At 47.5% G+C, this 18326-nt stretch overlaps 2 protein-coding genes across 5 annotated transcripts; one reads left to right on the top strand and one right to left on the bottom strand.

Moving 5' to 3' along the window:
* Window positions 1–1317: 1317 nt before the first annotated feature.
* brat1 (BRCA1-associated ATM activator 1) lies at window positions 1318–9913 on the bottom strand. 3 transcript variants are annotated; one of them, XM_010864761.4, is made up of 13 exons: window positions 9778–9913; window positions 8611–8755; window positions 8175–8329; window positions 7427–7574; window positions 6859–7109; window positions 6546–6709; window positions 4294–4404; window positions 3855–4116; window positions 3336–3510; window positions 3190–3263; window positions 2927–3011; window positions 2585–2823; window positions 1318–2383 (listed from the first exon to the last, which is right to left on the bottom strand). In XM_010864761.4, exons 1-13 carry the CDS (start codon window positions 9793–9795, stop codon window positions 1448–1450), a joined length of 2763 nt encoding a protein of 920 aa, XP_010863063.2. In that variant the 5' UTR covers window positions 9796–9913; the 3' UTR covers window positions 1318–1447. The 3 variants fall into 3 exon arrangements, with proteins under 3 accessions (XP_010863063.2, XP_010863061.2, XP_010863064.2); XM_010864759.4 differs by lacking the exon at window positions 9778–9913 and adding an exon at window positions 9141–9260; XM_010864762.3 differs by lacking the exon at window positions 9778–9913 and adding an exon at window positions 9008–9113.
* On the top strand, window positions 9359–17869 carry eif3ba (eukaryotic translation initiation factor 3, subunit Ba). Of its 2 annotated transcripts, XR_002196212.3 has the most exons (20): window positions 9359–9566; window positions 10496–10691; window positions 11437–11556; window positions 11863–11920; window positions 12105–12233; window positions 12434–12591; window positions 13071–13202; window positions 13372–13438; window positions 13967–14013; window positions 14104–14314; window positions 14463–14556; window positions 14673–14798; window positions 15562–15640; window positions 15766–15904; window positions 16263–16388; window positions 16483–16560; window positions 16843–16951; window positions 17105–17214; window positions 17294–17481; window positions 17591–17869. XR_002196212.3 is itself a non-coding variant. In XM_010864758.5 (19 exons), exons 1-18 carry the CDS (start codon window positions 9461–9463, stop codon window positions 17200–17202), a joined length of 2073 nt encoding a protein of 690 aa, XP_010863060.1. In that variant the 5' UTR covers window positions 9359–9460; the 3' UTR covers window positions 17203–17214; window positions 17294–17869. The 2 variants fall into 2 exon arrangements, 1 of the variants encoding a protein (XP_010863060.1); XM_010864758.5 differs by having other exon boundaries at window positions 17294–17869.
* Window positions 17870–18326: the final 457 nt, after the last annotated feature.

The following is an 18326-nucleotide window of genomic DNA, read 5'->3' as shown; positions in this document are numbered from 1 at the left end:
AAGAGTCCAATTGGAATAATTAATAAATTAATGTGGGCTAAATCCAGAGTCTATTTAAAATTAGTCCAGATTGGAAGCATGACCAGATGGACAAGTGACTCCACCCCCGAATGGCATTGGAGGGAGGGCATCCCAGTGGCGATGAGAGCCCACCTGGCAAGACAGCAAGGGTGGACAGTATCAAGCCTTTCTGGTCACCTTCACACCCCTGGGCCAGGCTACACTTAATCATAGACCGTGCTGTAGACATGAAAATTTGCACTGAGTTTGCATTTCTAACCTTAATTGGCAAATCATTCCACAGTGAGAAAAGGCCCTGCCTCCGGCTGTTTGTTTAGAGATTCTAGGTACAATTAAAAGGCCTGCATCTTGCGATTTAAGGTTATGTGTAGGTATGTATGGCTGGATCATTTCAGCGAGGTAAGTAGGAGCAAGTCCATGTATTGATTTATAGGTTAACAATAAAACCTTAAAATCAGCCATAACCCTAACAGGCAGCCAGTGTAAAGAGGCTAGTACAGGTGTAATGTGTTTTGGTTCTAGTCAGGATTCTAGCAGCCGTGTGCAGCATTAATTGAAGTTCATTTATTGATTTGTCATGGTAACCGGAGAGAGTCATAAGTCTTTAACCTTTATTGCCATCACAGAATGTGAGGTCATCCAACAGTGGTTCTGAAATAAGAACCCAGTTTTACTGAAAGAGTTGTTTTTGCTCAAGGCCTACTCCGTTGTCAACCACGCTGAGACAATGATTAATACGCTTAAGATGTTGTTACATTTCATTCCTGGATCCAATTACAGTACTTCGTGACATTACACAGTAAAGCAGGTATAAACATGAATTCACATGAGTTCTGAGAAAGATGATGGAACACGGTTGACGTCTGTCTTGTCCACTCGTATTTGTCAGGAGGACTCATGGTGACGTCCCCTTTCAGAGACTCTGGATTGAAGGAATACGACCATTAAAAATGTGTGGTGAACCATTAACCCAAAATATTAATCATCTGGCTTCCTAGTTTAAAACACTTCATCTGCTTGCTCTTTAAGAGGGAGCTTCATCACAGGGTGATGGAGTGACTGATCAGTGAATGAAAAGAAGCGCATGATTCAAACGCTACTCAAGTTCTCTAAGGAGGTGCTGTAGAACGAGACTCCAGGGTTCTGATCTTCACACTCATTCACCCCCCATCGGATTGGCTGGAGGTTCCACTTTACATAGTCCATTAACTTTAAATCCCCAAAGGGGCCCGTACCAGAGCTGTAAATGAGAATAAATGAAGCTACCATTTAAGACAGAACAACCATGACATCAGGTGTGGAATATCAAAACTTTAATTTTTTCATACAGAAATGTGTGTCCTGGACTCAATAAATCAACATGAGTTCTGATAGTAGGAGCAGGAGGTGTTACGCGTCGGTGAACTGAGTGACCTTCACATCAGCCTCAGTAACAGTCCACGATGACCTCCTCTATGTCCGCAGCGCGCGTGGCTGTCAGTATGTCCTGAAGGAGAGAAAGGGGGGAGTTCTGGACGTGGTCACTACTCCGAGACAAAACACTCTGTCTCTCCTCGAGACCCAGCGACCACAACACCTCACACACGCCTATACCGCCCCCACACCCACTCCGCTCTGTCCACCTACCGCAGGCTTCGGAACTAGACCCACAGTTTCCAACCAGCCTATCACAGACTCCCTCCCCATCTTCAGCCCAATCACATTCCCTCTTCTCTGCCAACCTCAAGATCACCTCAGGCGCCCAAACCTGGCCACTCAGGTCAAACATCACCTCAGACACTGTTGTGTTGTCGGTCGCCACGGCGACCTGCCCTAGTGGCCGGGGACAGACGGTGTTTCGTAGCCGTAGCAACAGGCTGCAGGCTTTTAAAGCTACAGGCCTGTCGCAGTCAAACAGGCCGTTGAGCAGAGCCGTGATAACCCCTAGATTCACCAACCCAGACAGGCCGAGATGGGGGGCTGTGATTGGCTCTGTTGGAGCGGGGGTGCGTGTGAGAGGGGGCGGGGGAAGGCTAGATGTCAGCGAGTGAGTGTGTGTGGGGTTGTTTGTCCCTAAAGAGCCACCATAGGACAGAGACACAGCGTATGGGGGAGGAGCCGACCCTGGCTCTGACCCCAGTTGACCCGGGAGTGTTTCCTGCATCAGGAGGTCAACCAACTCCAGGGTATGACATTTAACCTCCCAGTCCAGGTCCACGCTGCCTAGCGACAGGACCGAACGCAGCACGGCGGAGGACGATGATGATGATGATGATAATGGGTGTGTCTTCAGCCACGTTATGAAGAACTGGACCACAGCACGTCTAGCGAAGCCCTCGGAATCCTGGGACAGAATGTGGAGTACCCGAGGGACTGCCTCCTTCTGGGGAGAACACACACACACACTCCTTCAGAAAATTTCAATTGGAGAGATTATAGGAGCAGAGCCCTGTGTACTAGTCCATTACTCTACAAAATGCACCTGACAAGAGCAATATGCTTAAAAAGCTGTTTGACTGGAGTTCTTCTGACGACGGGGCAGTGCGGTCGCCTCAACTATTGGTGATTTTACACTGAGCCTCACCTCAACGTGGTCTTGTGCTGCCCCCTGCTGACCACTGAGAGGTAGGCTCTTGGCCAGGGCAGAGATGGCGCTTGCCCTCACATAGCTCTGCTGATCAGACAGCGCCTCCAGCAGGATAGGGGTGATTGTGCAGGATGACACCACGCCACTCACACACAGGTGGCCAAGGAACTCAACGGTAGAGTCTCTCACCTCCCAACGCACATCACACATGCGCTTCTTCAACACAGGAAGGAGGTCTGACCACAGAGACAAACACAAAGACCAACAGACAGAAAGACGACAGAGTCAGGTGAACAGCCCTACCTTGACCGACCAGAGGAGTCAGATAAAGAGCCCTACCTTGACCAACCAGAGGAGTCAGATAAAGAGGTTCTGTAGAAATATTCAGCCACCTCAACATGGCCTGGTAGCTCTTCTGGACCACCTGGAGAAGAACAGAGAGACAGACACCATTCATAGCATTTTACTTTTTATTTTTTTTTAGAAGTGTCTTTTGGATTTTCTTTGGTGTGTGTGTCTTACAGTGTGTGTGTCTTACAGTGTGTGTGTCTTACAGTGTGTGTGTCTTACAGTGTGTGTGTCTTACAGTGTGTGTGTCTTACAGTGGCGTCGGAGTCAGGGTTGTGGAGGTATTGTAGAAGAACTCGTAACACATCCGTCACTAGGTCCACAGCTCCTGAAATAAACAATTTTCATACGAATCTGTCTGAAATGCCACTTGAAACATTTAAAAACACACTCCACTCACCTGAGCAAGTGCTAAGGCTAGCGAGGGCATCTAGGCCACACCTCTGAACCTTACTGCAGCCAATCAGGTTGGTGATGGCTTTGCTGTAGCCAATGACAGCTGTGCTCGGAGAGGATTGGCCGTTACAGATATTCAGGAGTGCCATCACAGCATGCAGGACTGAGGCACATGACTCCTGAAAAAGAGAAAAATCAAGGACAGAAAGAACAAAAGAAAGATCTGGACAATTAAAGGAAGCCCTTCATACAATCAAAAACCCTTTACTATTGTTAGCAATAATATGCTATCAGATTTGAAGGAAAATAAATGTTTTGCACAGAGAAAGAGAGAGATAAATAGTGAGAGAGATACAGAGATTAATAGATATAAAGAGATGAACAGAGATAGGGAGACAAATATAGATAGATGAATAGATATAGAAAGATACATAAAGATAAAGAGATAAACAGAGACAGAGATGAATTGAGACAGAGATATAAACAGAGAGAGATATAAAGATAAATAGAGATCATATCTCACAGTGTGGACTACAGCAAGAGTGTTGGACACACACAGGCAGATCAAGGAGATACAGGATGATTTCTTATTGAGATGATCCAACAGGACAGAGCTGACACCATCCCACTGTTTGTCCTGGTCACTGTCCATCTGGTCTGTCTGTTGATCGGTGCGTCTGTGGTCTGTCTGTTGATCGTTGTGTCTATCCAGTAAACTAACTCCAGTGATGGCCTGTAGAGGTTCCAGGAGGACAGCTGCAACTTTCTCCCTCAGGTCTGGAGGACTGCAGACGAGACACATTATGTCCAGACCTTTATATTATAGCAGAGATGTATTAAAGAAAAAGAAGAATGTAATATGTTTTGGACATTTAGAAATGTTGGTAAACTGCATAATATCTGATGAAAATAAGTGAGTGTCTGTGTATATGTGAGAAATGTATTCCGTGTGTGTGTGTTACCAGGTGTCGAGAGGGAGGGTAGCAGCAGCACACAGCGCAGCATCAGAGGAATTCTGGGAGTTCAGCATGGACGTCATCAGAAACACAAGTCTGGAGTCACATGGGCCAGACCTAAAAAAAACAAGTTGACATGAAATATCAAAGTATCATATTAAAAGTGTGTGTCACTGAGTAGAGATCTGATTGGAAAGGGTCAGGGGCAGGTTGTTAGATCAAATCCCAGAGTCAACAAGGTGTTGTTTTGTCCCTAAGCAAGGCTGTTAACCCTCCTTGCTTTTGGGACGTTGCTATAAAGAAAATGTATTCTCAGTGAAAAGAGTTGAAAAAATAATGGTAAATAAATCATCCAACTGATCCACCTCCCTGCTCCATTCATTCAGTAATAAAGGAACCCCTGATCCACCTCCCTGCTCCATTCATTCAGTAATAAAGGAACCCCTGATCCATCTCCCTGCTCCATTCCATTCAGTAATAAAGGAATCCCTGATCCACCTCCCTGCTCCATTCCATTCAGTAATAAAGGAACTCCTGATCCACCTCCCTGCTCCATTCCATTCAGTAATAAAGGAACCCCTGATCCACCTCCCTGCTCCATTCCATTCAGTAATAAAGGAACTCCTGATCCACCTCCCTGCTCCATTCCATTCAGTAACAAACAAACCCCTGATCCACCTCCCTGCTCCATTCCATTCAGTAACAAACAAACCCCTGATCCACCTCCCTGCTCCATTCATTCATTAATAAAGGAATCCCTGATCCACCTTCCTGCTCCATTCATTCAGTAATAAAGGAACTCCTGATCCACCTCCCTGCTCCATTCCATTCAGTAATAAAGGAACTCCTGATCCACCTCCCTGCTCCATTCCATTCAGTAATAAAGGAACCCCTGATCCATCTCCCTGCTCCATTCCATTCAGTAATAAAGAAACTCCTGATCCACCTCCCTGCTCCATTCCATTCAGTAATAAAGGAACCCCTGATCCACCTCCCTGCTCCATTCCATTCAGTAATAAAGGAACCCCTGATCCACCTCCCTGCTCCATTCCATTCAGTAATAAAGGAACTCCTGATCCACCTCCCTGCTCCATACCATTCAGTAATAAAGGAATCCCTGATCCACCTCCCTGCTCCATTCCATTCAGTAATAAAGGAACCCCTGATCCACCTCCCTGCTCCATTCCATTCAGTAATAAAGGAACTCCTGATCCACCTCCCTGCTCCATTCCATTCAGTAATAAAGGAATCCCTGATCCACCTCCCTGCTCCATTCATTCAGTAATAAAGGAACCCCTGATCCACCTCCCTGCTCCATTCCATTCAGTAATAAAGGAACTCCTGATCCACCTCCCTGCTCCATTCCATTCAGTAACAAACAAACCCCTGATCCACATCCCTGCTCCATTCCATTCAGTAACAAACAAACCCCTGATCCACCTCCCTGCTCCATTCATTCATTAATAAAGGAATCCCTGATCCACCTTCCTGCTCCATTCATTCAGTAATAAAGGAACTCCTGATCCACCTCCCTGCTCCATTCCATTCAGTAACAAACAAACTCCTGATCCACCTCCCTGCTCCATTCCATTCAGTAACAAACAAACTCCTGATCCACCTCCCTGCTCCATTCCATTCAGTAATAAAGGAACCCCTGATCCACCTCCCTGCTCCATTCCATTCAGTAATAAAGGAATCCCTGATCCACCTCCCTGCTCCATTCCATTCAGTAATAAAGGAACTCCTGATCCACCTCCCTGCTCCATTCCATTCAGTAACAAACAAACCCCTGATCCACCTCCCTGCTCCATTCCATTCAGTAACAAACAAACCCCTGATCCACCTCCCTGCTCCATTCATTCATTAATAAAGGAATCCCTGATCCACCTTCCTGCTCCATTCATTCAGTAATAAAGGAACTCCTGATCCACCTCCCTGCTCCATTCCATTCAGTAACAAACAAACTCCTGATCCACCTCCCTGCTCCATTCCATTCAGTAACAAACAAACTCCTGATCCACCTCCCTGCTCCATTCCATTCAGTAATAAAGGAACCCCTGATCCACCTCCCTGCTCCATTCATTCAGTAATAAAGGAACCCCTGATCCACCTCCCTGCTCCATTCCATTCAGTAATAAAGGAACCCCTGATCCACCTCCCTGCTCCATTCCATTCAGTAATAAAGGAACCCCTGATACGGCCGTCGTGTTCTAACCCGTGTTGGTTGTAGGTTCCAGTTCAAACCGCCCATCATCTACCTGTAGGCTGCCAGCAGGACGTCCATGAGAGGTTGGGTGAGGTCCCTGCGGCCTGCTAGGACCAACCCCTCCAAAGGCCTCAGGACTCGACTCATCAGCAACTCCCGGAGAGCAGCCTCAGCTTGTGGAAGTGTCACAGACAACAGCCTCAGCCCCTGGAGCACCTGAGGATACAAAGTACAGTAAGAACAAAGACCTTCTGAAAATACATTTTATTTCTATCCTCTACCAATCTCCTCTTTCTTCCCCTCTGGCCTCTCTCCTCCCCTCTGGCCAATGCTCAAATTTTGAATAAATCAATCAAAGTTTATACCTGTGTGTGGTTGTCTGAAACCAACGAATTCTCCAGGTGCCTCAAGATCTCCATGGTGACGGAACTCGCCTGAGTGGTTTCGACCAATTCCCCTTCCTCACTGAGTGGTCGAGAAAGGCCATTCCTCTGAGTTGTGTGTGAGGCTGTGGTTGGTTGGTGGAAGGTTAGAAGATGGGCCAGGAGGTGATTGGCAGCCAAGGCAACAAATAGGCTGGGGTCGGTCTGCAGCTGCAGGATGGGTTTGGTGAGGCCTGAGGAGACAGGAAGAAAACAGGGTACTCTCGTTGGTTTCCTTACCTTGTGTCCTAACCTCAAGGGTCCATCTCTATAGTGTAGTGGTTTCCTTGTGTCCTTACCTCAAGGGTCCATCTCAATATCAAAAGGTGAATGTTTCCCTGCTGGAGGACCTCACACACTACTGGAGGACCCCACACCCTGCTGAAGGACCCCACACCCTGCTGGAGGACCCCACACCCTGCTGAAGGACCCCACACCCTGCTGAAGGACCCCACACCCTACATAGAACCCTACAGTGTTCCCTACAGTGTCCTACTATAGGAGAACCTACCAGCCTGCTCCAGGAAGTGCAGTGCCAGAGCGTGCTGTAGCATGTTATTCACACCATGGATCCAGCCAATCCGCACACTTGGATCCTCCCAGAGGCCCGCCCCCTTCCAGCGCTCACTGTCGTAGGCCACACCAAGGACGGAGCGATCCTGATAAATAATTTAAAAATGAACGGATGAACAAAGCTGAGGACAACCTTGGGGCAGATCTGACACGACAATGATTTGGCACTCGAGGATTCTGCCATCGCAGATGATGTGCAGTCTTTCATTGTTTGACCAACTGTAGCACTAACGTAAAACCGTAGAATCATTATATTACAAAATATTTGCTTATAATTGGACAACTCGTAGCATGTTACCATGTCAAATTTTCACTTTCACTTCACCTCAACACTTTGCATTAATCTGATGATCTACCTGCTTTTCCAGAAACCAATCAAAAATCTGTTTTTCCCCCCTTACTTCCATTCACAATATAGAATGAGCGTGTTAATCAGCTGCCGAGAATGAAAATCTGCCAGTTGTTCAGCTTGGGCCAGTTGACTCGATGCAGCATAAGCAGTTCCATAGTGCTCATTAATTTCACAAGAAGTGTTGCATCGCAGGCAACGCATGATGTCTGTTGTGAAGCAGGGACGTTCACAGAATAAACAAGACGGGGGGGGGGGGGGTTGTCTCATTTTACAGTATGTGTACTAGCCAGGTAATGTGGGCTAGATTCATTCATGTGTGGATTGAGTAGCTCACCTGCAGCAGGCTGAAGCCGTGTTGGCTAGCTGCCAACAGGCCGGAGAGCTTGAGGCTGAAGGAAAGCATGCTGGGATCTGGAGTTTTGTCGAGACATACAGTGGAGATATAGTCCAGCAGACAGGGACAGGACTCCAGCAGGGCTTGGCCATGGTCTGGAAACAACCAACATGACAGGAAGACAAGGGTTTTGGCAGGTGCAGAAGTGGGTCTCTAAATATTTTTCCATTCAGTTGCGGTGGTATTCCCTCACGCTCCTTGATGTGAGAGTGTGTGTAAGGGCTAAACTAATTTGGTGCAGATCATAGGGTTATGTTTAGGAGTAGGTCAAGGTTTAGGGACAATTGGCTTTAAAACGGTAATGTTTGGGTTCTCCACAAGGACATTAAATTGTCACACAGCCTGCTTTTTTGTGAGTGTGAATGTGTTTGCTCACCCTCCTTGGTGAGACCAGTCAACCAGTCCAAAAGCTTTTCCAGACTGGTGTCATCTGGTAGGGACTGTCTGGGGTCCGCTAGAACCGCACACACCCGGGGCAGCAACAACATACACTCGCTGTCCATTACGCAGTTCGGGGGTATCTATGGGAATAGCCATGGAACAAATACCTACATCAGACAGATACCACTTCATCTTGCTAGATAGCTCTGGCCCAAGGCATTAAGTACGCGTTGCTCGATGGAGCAAAAAGGCAATGAACAAGAGCTACCGTCCTAGCCAATTAGCTCATTACTGTAACTTTGATAGAAAAACGTTTTAGCTAGCCAAGTCAAACACACAACTGAGTGCAATTACATTTCAAGCTTATAAAGACAGCAAGATAAATTAACTACCATGTTTTAAAGACAATCTGAAATGCCGGTTTAGGGACTACTAATTTGACAACACTGGGACTATCTATTTCGCCAGAAATGTATATCTCGCGCGTCAAAAAAAAATGTTTCTTTCTACCGGTGCGTGGATTACCTCACAACGGAAAGCAAGAAGGACAAACCGCGGAGTGTATGAAATGTATAACGTTTTTTGCAACTGCGCATTTTCTCCGATCTCTCTCAATCCGATAAGCATAATCGAACAGCGCTTCCATTGTACTGCGTACTATCCACGTACTGCGTATCTAGTGCTATCGCTAGGCGACACCAGGAGTCCCTCTCGACGATTCCACACTTTCAGAACATCGTCCATTTGCACGTAATCGCACATGGTGCCACACTAGCGGGTAACCGTCTGCCTTCTAGAAATCTAGATTTACACCGATTTGGCTTTAATAAACGCGCTCACAAAACATGAACATGCACGATACGGAGGATATGCCGCCTGATGTCGACTATGACGAGGATGAGCCGTCGTTCAGCGACCCAGAAGACTTCGTAGATGACATCGATGATGAAGGTAAGCATACGCAGGAAAGATCCCGGCTTTTTTAGGCCTAGTTAGCGTCTTTACTAGCTGGGTGGTGAGTTTAGCATGTTAAGTAGCTTAGCTACCAACCGGCATGGCTGGCATTGCTAGCTATATAGTTGACGATATACAATAAAATGCACATCAAACGTAATCAAATAATTGTTCTCATCGCTTTAATATTGTTAAAGAGTACACCTACTAATCCGTAAATAATCATTTTGTGGACGTTCGCAAACCGGTAACTTCAGCAGCTGTTAACAGTGCATTCATTCATGTCTCGTCCTTTCATTCAGTGTTCCATGCTTGTACATCTACGAAAATTACGTACCAGATGAGAGCCATTTACGCCTGTGACATTTGACGCGTTACATTTTAAATTGTTTTTGGATATGTTTTTTTTGTGACTATTATGTCTTTGTAATGTTTTCTTTCCAGCATAGCTAATTAGCTTGCTTGAAGCGGGACATTTTACTTCCAGCGATGTGAATGAATTGCTCACTATCTAGCTGTACCAGCTGTCAGATAATTGAGGCAACCGTGTGGTTTCTAACCTACAGCATCATTTAGCCTAAGTAGCTACACCCTTGGAGAATTAACCCTAGACTACGGGCATTATCTGCAGGTCCGCAAAGGGACATACAGCCGGGTGTTTTGGCACCGATATGGTCAACCAACACAGCCAAGTGACTTGTCAACCTACAATAGAACTCAGTGTCTTATCATATAAGTACCAGAACTATAACCCCGGTGGGAAACGCTTGTCTGCACACCATCAATGAAAGTGAAATGCACATGTTTGATTAAACACCGAACCAGTTATAAACATCGTCCTCTCCTTTTTCCTCACCTTACGTCTTTCGATGTGCTTTCTTTCATCCTTGCATTATTTCTCTCCCCCTCTTCTATTTCCTCTATAGAACTCCTGGGAGACCTCCTACGAGAGAAGCCCCAGGAGGCAGACGGGATCGACTCCGTGATCGTTGTGGACAATGTCCCCCAGGTGGGTCCCGAGCGCCTGGAGAAGCTGAAGAACGTAATCCACAAGATCTTCTCCAAGTTCGGCAAGATCACCAATGAGTTCTACCCCGAGGGGCCTGATGGTTCCACTAAAGGGTGAGTGGTCCTTCTCAGCAGGGCTTGTGGACATGTACAAACTGCCTTTCACCTTTTTGGAAGTGACATTTGGGTCACATTTACGTGGAGGTGTTGGGAGAATGTTTTCCTATGTTACAGGGACACATCCAAACTTTAGTGGGAGTTCCTGTCTGCAAATGCTATAGAATTGCTGCTCTCTTTGTCTCTAAGTACAAAAGCACACATCAAGATACGCATGTTTTGTTCAGTAATGCGTTCAACAATAGATTTTTTGATTTCTATGTCCTCTCTTGGTATAGGCTCTATGGTGTTTTATCATCTATTATTGGATTTCTATGTCCTGCTGTGGAAAAGGCTCTATGGTGTTTCATCATCTATTATTGGATTTCTATGTCCTGCTGTGGAAAAGGCTCTGTGGAGTTTAGCATTTATTATTGGATTTCTATGTCCTGCCTTGGTATAGGCTTTATGGTGTTTAGCATCTATTATTGGATTTCTATGTCCTGCCTTGGTATAGGCTCTATGGTGTTTAGCATCTATCGCACAGCAACACGGAAGGATCCTGTTGTTTTCAAAGGTGTGTGTTAGCATGGTGGTAGCATTAACCAGTCTGAATCATAGAGTTGCCCATTCATTTGTATCAAATGCTTTGAGGATGTCTTTATTCTGAAAAAATTATTATCTTCATCTGTAACTGACCCTGAATGCACCCTAACGAAAACAACTTGCCCCTACTGCAGTTAATGTTATGTATATGTTCTAGGTATATCTTCCTGGAGTATGGAGCCCCTACACAGGCTCTGGATGCCGTGAAGAACGCAGATGGCTACAAGCTGGACAAACAGCACACCTTCAGGGTCAACGTCTTCACAGACTTTGACAAGTAAGAACAAAGTCATATCCTCGAGGCGTTGTTCCAGCTCTTCTGTAATATTTAGGTGGTTGTGGACTGCCCAGAGAACATACACAGGTTTCTGCCAGGAAAATGTTGTAGCTTAAACTTAGTTTTGCCACATAATAGCCATTTATGTAGGAAGTTACTTGTTACTCCATTATTGTGGAGGAAGTTACTTTTAGTTCCTCCTACAACCCCCTTTTCTAACCAGGTAACTCCAAATGACTGGGAGGCACTGAGATACAAGCACATTATACTGAAATGTCTCATGTAGATTGTGATGTTGCATCCCAGGTACATGAACATCTGTGATGAGTGGGAAACCCCTGAGAAACAGCCCTTCAAGGACTTTGTGAGTGTTGCACTGTTTCACCGCACAAACAAACATTTCATGGAGTAACACTGTAGTTTCACCTCGTTACACATGCCTGGTCCGCTTCTGCTGCCCAAGTGCCAACCTGAACCATAACTGGGAGGAAGTCCCTTTGGGTGTTGGGTCATTAAGCCTTAAGGTCAATTGGTCTTTGCGTTGCCAGGGTAACATGCGTCACTGGATGGAGGATCCAGACTGCCGTGACCAGTACAGTGTCATCTACGAATCAGGAGAGAGGACCGCCATCTTCAACAACGACCCCAAGGATCCAATTGTCGCTGAGGAAAGGGCGGTAAGTCCACCAATCACGTCTCTCGGGAAGGTCCTGCAGGGAGCCTTTTAAGACCGAGACGCAAATGTCAGCAGTTTTTAAAGCTATCTCTGCTTTGAGTCTTTGATGCCCTCAATGCTACAATATGGCTTCTTTGTGTAAGATGACATTTCCCCAATGTGATCGGTGTGTCTGTGTCTGTGTGTGCGTGTGTGTTGTAGCGCTGGACAGAGACGTACGTTCGCTGGTCTCCCAAAGGAACCTACCTGGCCACGTTCCATCAACGAGGCATTGCATTGTGGGGAGGAGAGAAGTTTAAGCAGATCCAACGTTTCAGTCACCAGGGGGTGTCTCTTATCGACTTCTCTCCCTGCGAGAGGTAATCCATCAGTCATTTATATTTGGAAGATTAAATCAATACCGTATGAAGTCCCATTATGCTGTTTTAAGCTGCACATTGTCAAAGTGATTCAATTAAAACACAGGACACTGAAAGCCAAAGCACCTAGTTTATTAATGGAGAGCCCGTCGGGTTGGCGCATGGCCGTACCACAACGCAGACACGATGAACAGGTGCAGCCAAGTAAATCAACTGTCTAATCGTGCTGGACACAAGACCAGAACCTCCCTGATACAAAGCCAGCACCCTCGGGCCTCTTTTTCCAAACGACTGTCATATACAGTTTATCAGCATGACTGGAACAGTCCCAATGATGAGTGCTGATGCATATCTCTGATTGTTGCTATATGTTAGCATTTACGTTTCGTGTTTGTGTCCATTCATATAACAGCTAGGCTAATGACTGTAGTCTTATTAAGGTTCATATAGTTACGTAAAGTTGTTATATTGCCTCATAGGTATGTGGTGACGTTCAGTCCCCTGATGGACACAAAGGAAGACCCCCAGGCCATCATTATCTGGGACATTCTGACTGGCCAGAAGAAGAGGGGTTTCCACTGTGAGAGCTCTGCTCACTGGCCCATCTTCAAGTAAGAACCAACTGTCATTCTCTTTGTCTCCTGTCTCTGTCATCTTTACCGGTCTGTCTCTTTTTTGGACCACACACCTCTTGGTACCAATTCTTCTGGGTGGTCTACAGCTTGATTAGCAGTGTTCTAATATGTGTGTGTGTGTGTGTGTGTGTGTGTGTTCCTTCAGGTGGAGTCACGATGGGAAGTTCTTTGCCCGGATGACTCAGGACACATTAAGCATCTATGAGACTCCAGTGAGTTATCACAGTTTCCCCACAGACTAGTGACTTTATCATCACAGTTTCCCCACAGACTAGTGACTTTATCATCACAGTTTCCCCACAGACTAGTGACTTTATCATCACAGTTTCCCCACAGACTAGTGACTTTATCATCACAGTTTCCCCACAGACTAGTGACTTTATCATCACAGTTTCCCCACAGACTAGTGACTTTATCATCACAGTTTCCCCACAGACTAGTGACTTTTATCATCACAGTTTCCCCACAGACTAGTGACTTTATCATCACAGTTTCCCCACAGACTAGTGACTTTTATCATCACAGTTTCCCCACAGACTAGTGACTTTTATCATCACAGTTTCCCCACAGACTAGTGACTTTTATCATCACAGTTTCCCCACAGACTCTGGTGACTTTGTCATCACAATTTCCCCACAACTCTGGTGACTTTATAATCACAGTTTCCCCACAGACTCTGGTTCAGTTTTTATAACTATTTCCGACGTTATCCTCTGTCTAAAACTCACTCTCTTCTGCAGTCAATGGGTCTGTTGGACAAGAAGAGTCTTAAGATCAGCGGCATCAAGTAAGTGGACTCGTCCTCTGTTGTCTTCACATCAGGCGTGTGTGTGTGTGTGTGTGTGTGTGTGTTAACCCTTTCCCTCCCTGTCCGTAGGGACTTCTCATGGTCTCCTGGTGACAACATCATAGCGTTCTGGGTCCCTGAGGATAAGGACATTCCGGCCCGGGTGACCCTAATGCAGCTGCCCTCCAGACAGGAGATCCGGGTCAGAAACCTGTTCAACGTGGTGGACTGTAAACTCCATTGGCAGAGACAGGGAGACTACCTCTGTGTCAAAGTTGACCGCACGCCGAAAGGAACCCAGGTTGGTGAGGAGAACCGAGGTCTCCGTTTAGTGAGGAGAACCGTGGAATGATGGAAGATGAAGGCTTTGTTTTAATGGATATTTTCTTGGCTTTCTCACCTCCCTCCCTCTCTCCCTCCCTCCCTCCCTCTCTCCCTCCCTCTCCCAGGGTGTCGTGACAAACTTTGAGATCTTCAGGATGAGAGAAAAACAAGTTCCGGTTGACGTTGTGGAGATGAAGGGAGACCCGGAATCTAAAAACGGTAACACACACACCCCTCACACACACACACACACACACACACACACTCACACACACCCCTCACACACACACACACAGATGTAGTCAGGTATTCTGACATGGTCTTCTCCTCTATAGCGGAGAGCATCATAGCGTTTGCCTGGGAGCCAAACGGCAGTAAGTTTGCCGTCTTGCACGGTGAATCTCCCCGAATCAACGCCTCCTTCTACCACGTCAAAAACAACGGCAAGATCGAACTCATTAGTAAGTACAGCGTCACAGTGTCCGGAAAATAAAACCAGGCAGGGGAGGTCGGCGGGGTGTCCCGGGGAGGTCAGCGGGGGAGGGAGGGGAGGTCGGCGGGGGAGGGAGGGGAGGTCAGCGGGGGAGGGAGGGGAGGTCAGCGGGGTGTCCCGGGGAGGTCAGCGGGGGAGGGAGGGGAGGTCAGCGGGGGAGGGAGGGGAGGTCAGCGGGGTGTCCCGGGGAGGTCAGCGGGGGAGGGAGGGGAGGTCGGCGGGGGTGGGAGGGGAGGTCAGCGGGGTGGGAGGGGAGGTCAGCGGGGTGTCCCGGGGAGGTCAGCGGGGGAGGGAGGGGAGGTCGGCGGGGTGTCCCGGGGAGGTCGGCGGGGGTGGGAGGGGAGGTCAGCGGGGTGGGAGGGGAGGTCAGCGGGGTGGGAGGGGAGGTCAGCGGGGTGGGAGGGGAGGTCAGCGGGGTGGGAGGGGAGGTCAGCGGGGAGGGAGGGGAGGTCAGCGGGGAGGGAGGGGAGGTCAGCGGGGAGGGAGGGGAGGTCAGCGGGGAGGGAGGGGAGGTCAGCGGGGTGGGAGGGGAGGTCAGCGGGGTGGGAGGGGAGGTAATAGACCACAGGTCCTGAAGGTGGCGCCACAACGATACGGTGTTACACCACCAGGGAACATCAGCAAGGATTCTCCCCATTTACTGTAACTGAACTTGTTTTTCTCATCTCCTCCGTCCTCCTCCCACGCTTTTCTCATCTCCTCTGTCCTCCTCCCACGCTTTTCTCCCTCAGAGATGTTTGACAAACAGCAGGCCAACAGTATCTTCTGGAGTCCACAGGGGCAGTTCATGGTGCTGGCTGGGCTCCGGAGGTACGTGTGTCTTCAGAACGAGTGAATGCGAACGATGTTGCACTGCTGTGTGACTTCTGGTGTGTGTACAAGCTTGGCCGGAACCCTGTGAGGTGTGTATGTTTTAACCCTTCGGCCTCCCCCAGTATGAACGGGGCTCTGGCGTTCGTGGACACGTCTGACTGCACCATGATGAACATCGCTGAGCACTACATGGCCTCTGACGTGGAGTGGGACCCAACAGGAAGATACGTGGTCACCTCCGTCTCCTGGTGGAGTCACAAGGTACAGAGGAGGAGACACTAGGGATCGGACCGTGTGTGTGTGTGTGTGTGTGTGTGTGTTGGGTCTAACTATACTCATGGGAACCAAATGTCCCCATGAGTATAGTAAAACCATAAAAAATGTGACTCATGTTTTGAGTTAGAATTGGGGTTTCTTTAAGGTCCAGGTGTTGTTGGTTAAGTTTAGGGTTAAGGTTAGGCATTACATCTAGGTAAAGTTTAGGCATAAATGTTACTTTGGGGTTAGGGTTAGGGTAAGGGTTAAGATTAGGGCAAGGGAGCATGCAGTTTCTATTTTCTGGTCCCCCTGAGGATAGCCTGCAAACGTGAGTGTGTCTGTGTCTCTCTCCTCCACCCAGGTGGACAATGCCTATTGGCTGTGGACGTTCCAGGGTCGTCTCCTGCAGAAGAACAACAAGGACCGGTTCTGTCAGTTGCTCTGGAGGCCCCGCCCCCCTACGCTGCTCCCACTGGATGCCATCAAGGTACGCAGTTCTGGCACTTTTGTTTTGAGGGTTCTGTCAGTTCTGGGTTCTGTTCTCTCTGGGGTGTGTAGTGATGATCAGCTTCTTCTTCCAGGCAATCAAGAAGGACTTGAAGAAGTACTCCAAGATCTTTGAGCAGAAGGATCGACTCAGCCAGAGCAAGGCCTCCAAGGTTCGTTATAACATCTGAAACATTACATTTATCATTACGTAACATTACATTTATCATTACGTAACATTACATTTATCATTACGTAACATCACATAACATGTGTTGTACTACTAATGGACCTCTTGGATGTGTTGTACTACTAATGGACCTCTTGGATGTGTTGTACTACTAATGGTCCTCCTGGGTGTGTTGTACTACTAATGGTCCTCCTGGGTGTGTTGTACTACTAATGGTCCTCCTGGGTGTGTTGTACTACTAATGGTCCTCCTGGGTGTGTTGTAGGAGTTGGTGGACAAGAGGAGGAGCATGATGGAGGACTACCGCCGGTACAGAGAGGCCGCCCTGCTGCAGCACCAGGAGCAGAAGGCTGCCCGCCTTGAACTCCGAGGAGGTATGACCTCTTACCCCAGGACTCCTCTTCTCCCCATTTCTCATTCTCTTAAAAAGAGCTCTGATCCGCTTCTCCTAGATGGAGGATTTTTCCTTAATATTAAATCCTGACCTCTCCCCATCTCTTTCATTTTCTCGTTCTCTTCTCCTACAGGAGTAGACACCGATGAGTTGGACAGCAACATAGACGACTGGGAAGAGGAGACCATTGAGTTTTTTATCAACGAAGAAATCATTCCCCTTGGAGAGTAGTCCCCTACGCAGGTAGCACGCACGCGCACATGCGCTGTTACTCTGTACTTGTACTGTGGTGGTTTTGACACACTCTCCTCTTTCTCCTCAGCTTTGTTTTTGCGCGGGGACTAGAGGGCTGCTGTGTCGTCAACTGGAGGAGGAAGATTGAGCTCAGAATCTTGGGACTCTTGGGATTCCATCATTCTCTGTTTGTGACATCATCAAAGTGTGCCTTGTGGTATAGCGACTACAGCAAGCCAGCAACGCAGGGTGGGAGGGGAAGATCTACCTATCAAAGTTAAACATTTTTCTTCCACTATCCTTTCCTTTTCTGGCACTTTTCAATTTAACAGTACTCCTTTTTTTCCCTCCTCAATCACTTACTTTGTGTATTACTCATCTTCAGCCCGTGCAGGCTGTTCCTCCATGGCAATGATCACGTGCTTCTGTGAAGGGGAGGATCCTGTGGTAGCTCCTCCTTGGGGAGGTGTGAGGACTGGGTGTGTGAGGGTGAGGAGGGTGTGTGAGGCTGGGGACTGTGTTGTTGTCCTATTGCTCAACTGCTGGAGGCTGTGTTGTAGTGGTGTTATACTGACTTGGCAGTTTCCTCCTCCGTTCAGACTATCTGGTGGTGTTGTCATCCAGCACATAATGAATTTCAATAAAAAGACATGTCTCAATAGTGCTTGTGTTGTTTTTGTGGCATTCATTTTTTTTTGTGTGTGTTTCTGCTTCCGGCTTTGAGTGAGAACAATGGACAAAATAGATAATGAAATGCACAGTTCCTGTATGACTTGGTGCGCTGTCTTCACTGTAATTTCACAGTTCCTGTATGACTTGGTGCGCTGTCTTCGCTGTAATTTCACAGTTCCTGTATGACTTGGTGTGCTGTCTTTGCGGTCATTTCACAGTTCCTGTCTGGCTTGGTGTGCACCTTCTCTCAATCTCAGGCAGTAGTCCCAATTAGCCTTTGTTCCCAGACAGAGGCATCCGTCCTGAACATGTCATCCAAGCCTCAGACCAGTAACTGAAAATGTCCAAAAGGAAGGTACTATTCCAAGTCAGGAAGAAGCGCTTATTGCTATGCAACCTAACAATCACTAGAACCCCATTATTCCAGTCTGATGTGTACCAGTTAGGGT

This window comes from Esox lucius, chromosome 9, assembly GCF_011004845.1.
Source record: "Esox lucius isolate fEsoLuc1 chromosome 9, fEsoLuc1.pri, whole genome shotgun sequence".
Taxonomy (NCBI): Eukaryota; Metazoa; Chordata; class Actinopteri; order Esociformes; family Esocidae; genus Esox; species Esox lucius.
This window is presented reverse-complemented; position numbering and strand designations above follow the sequence as displayed.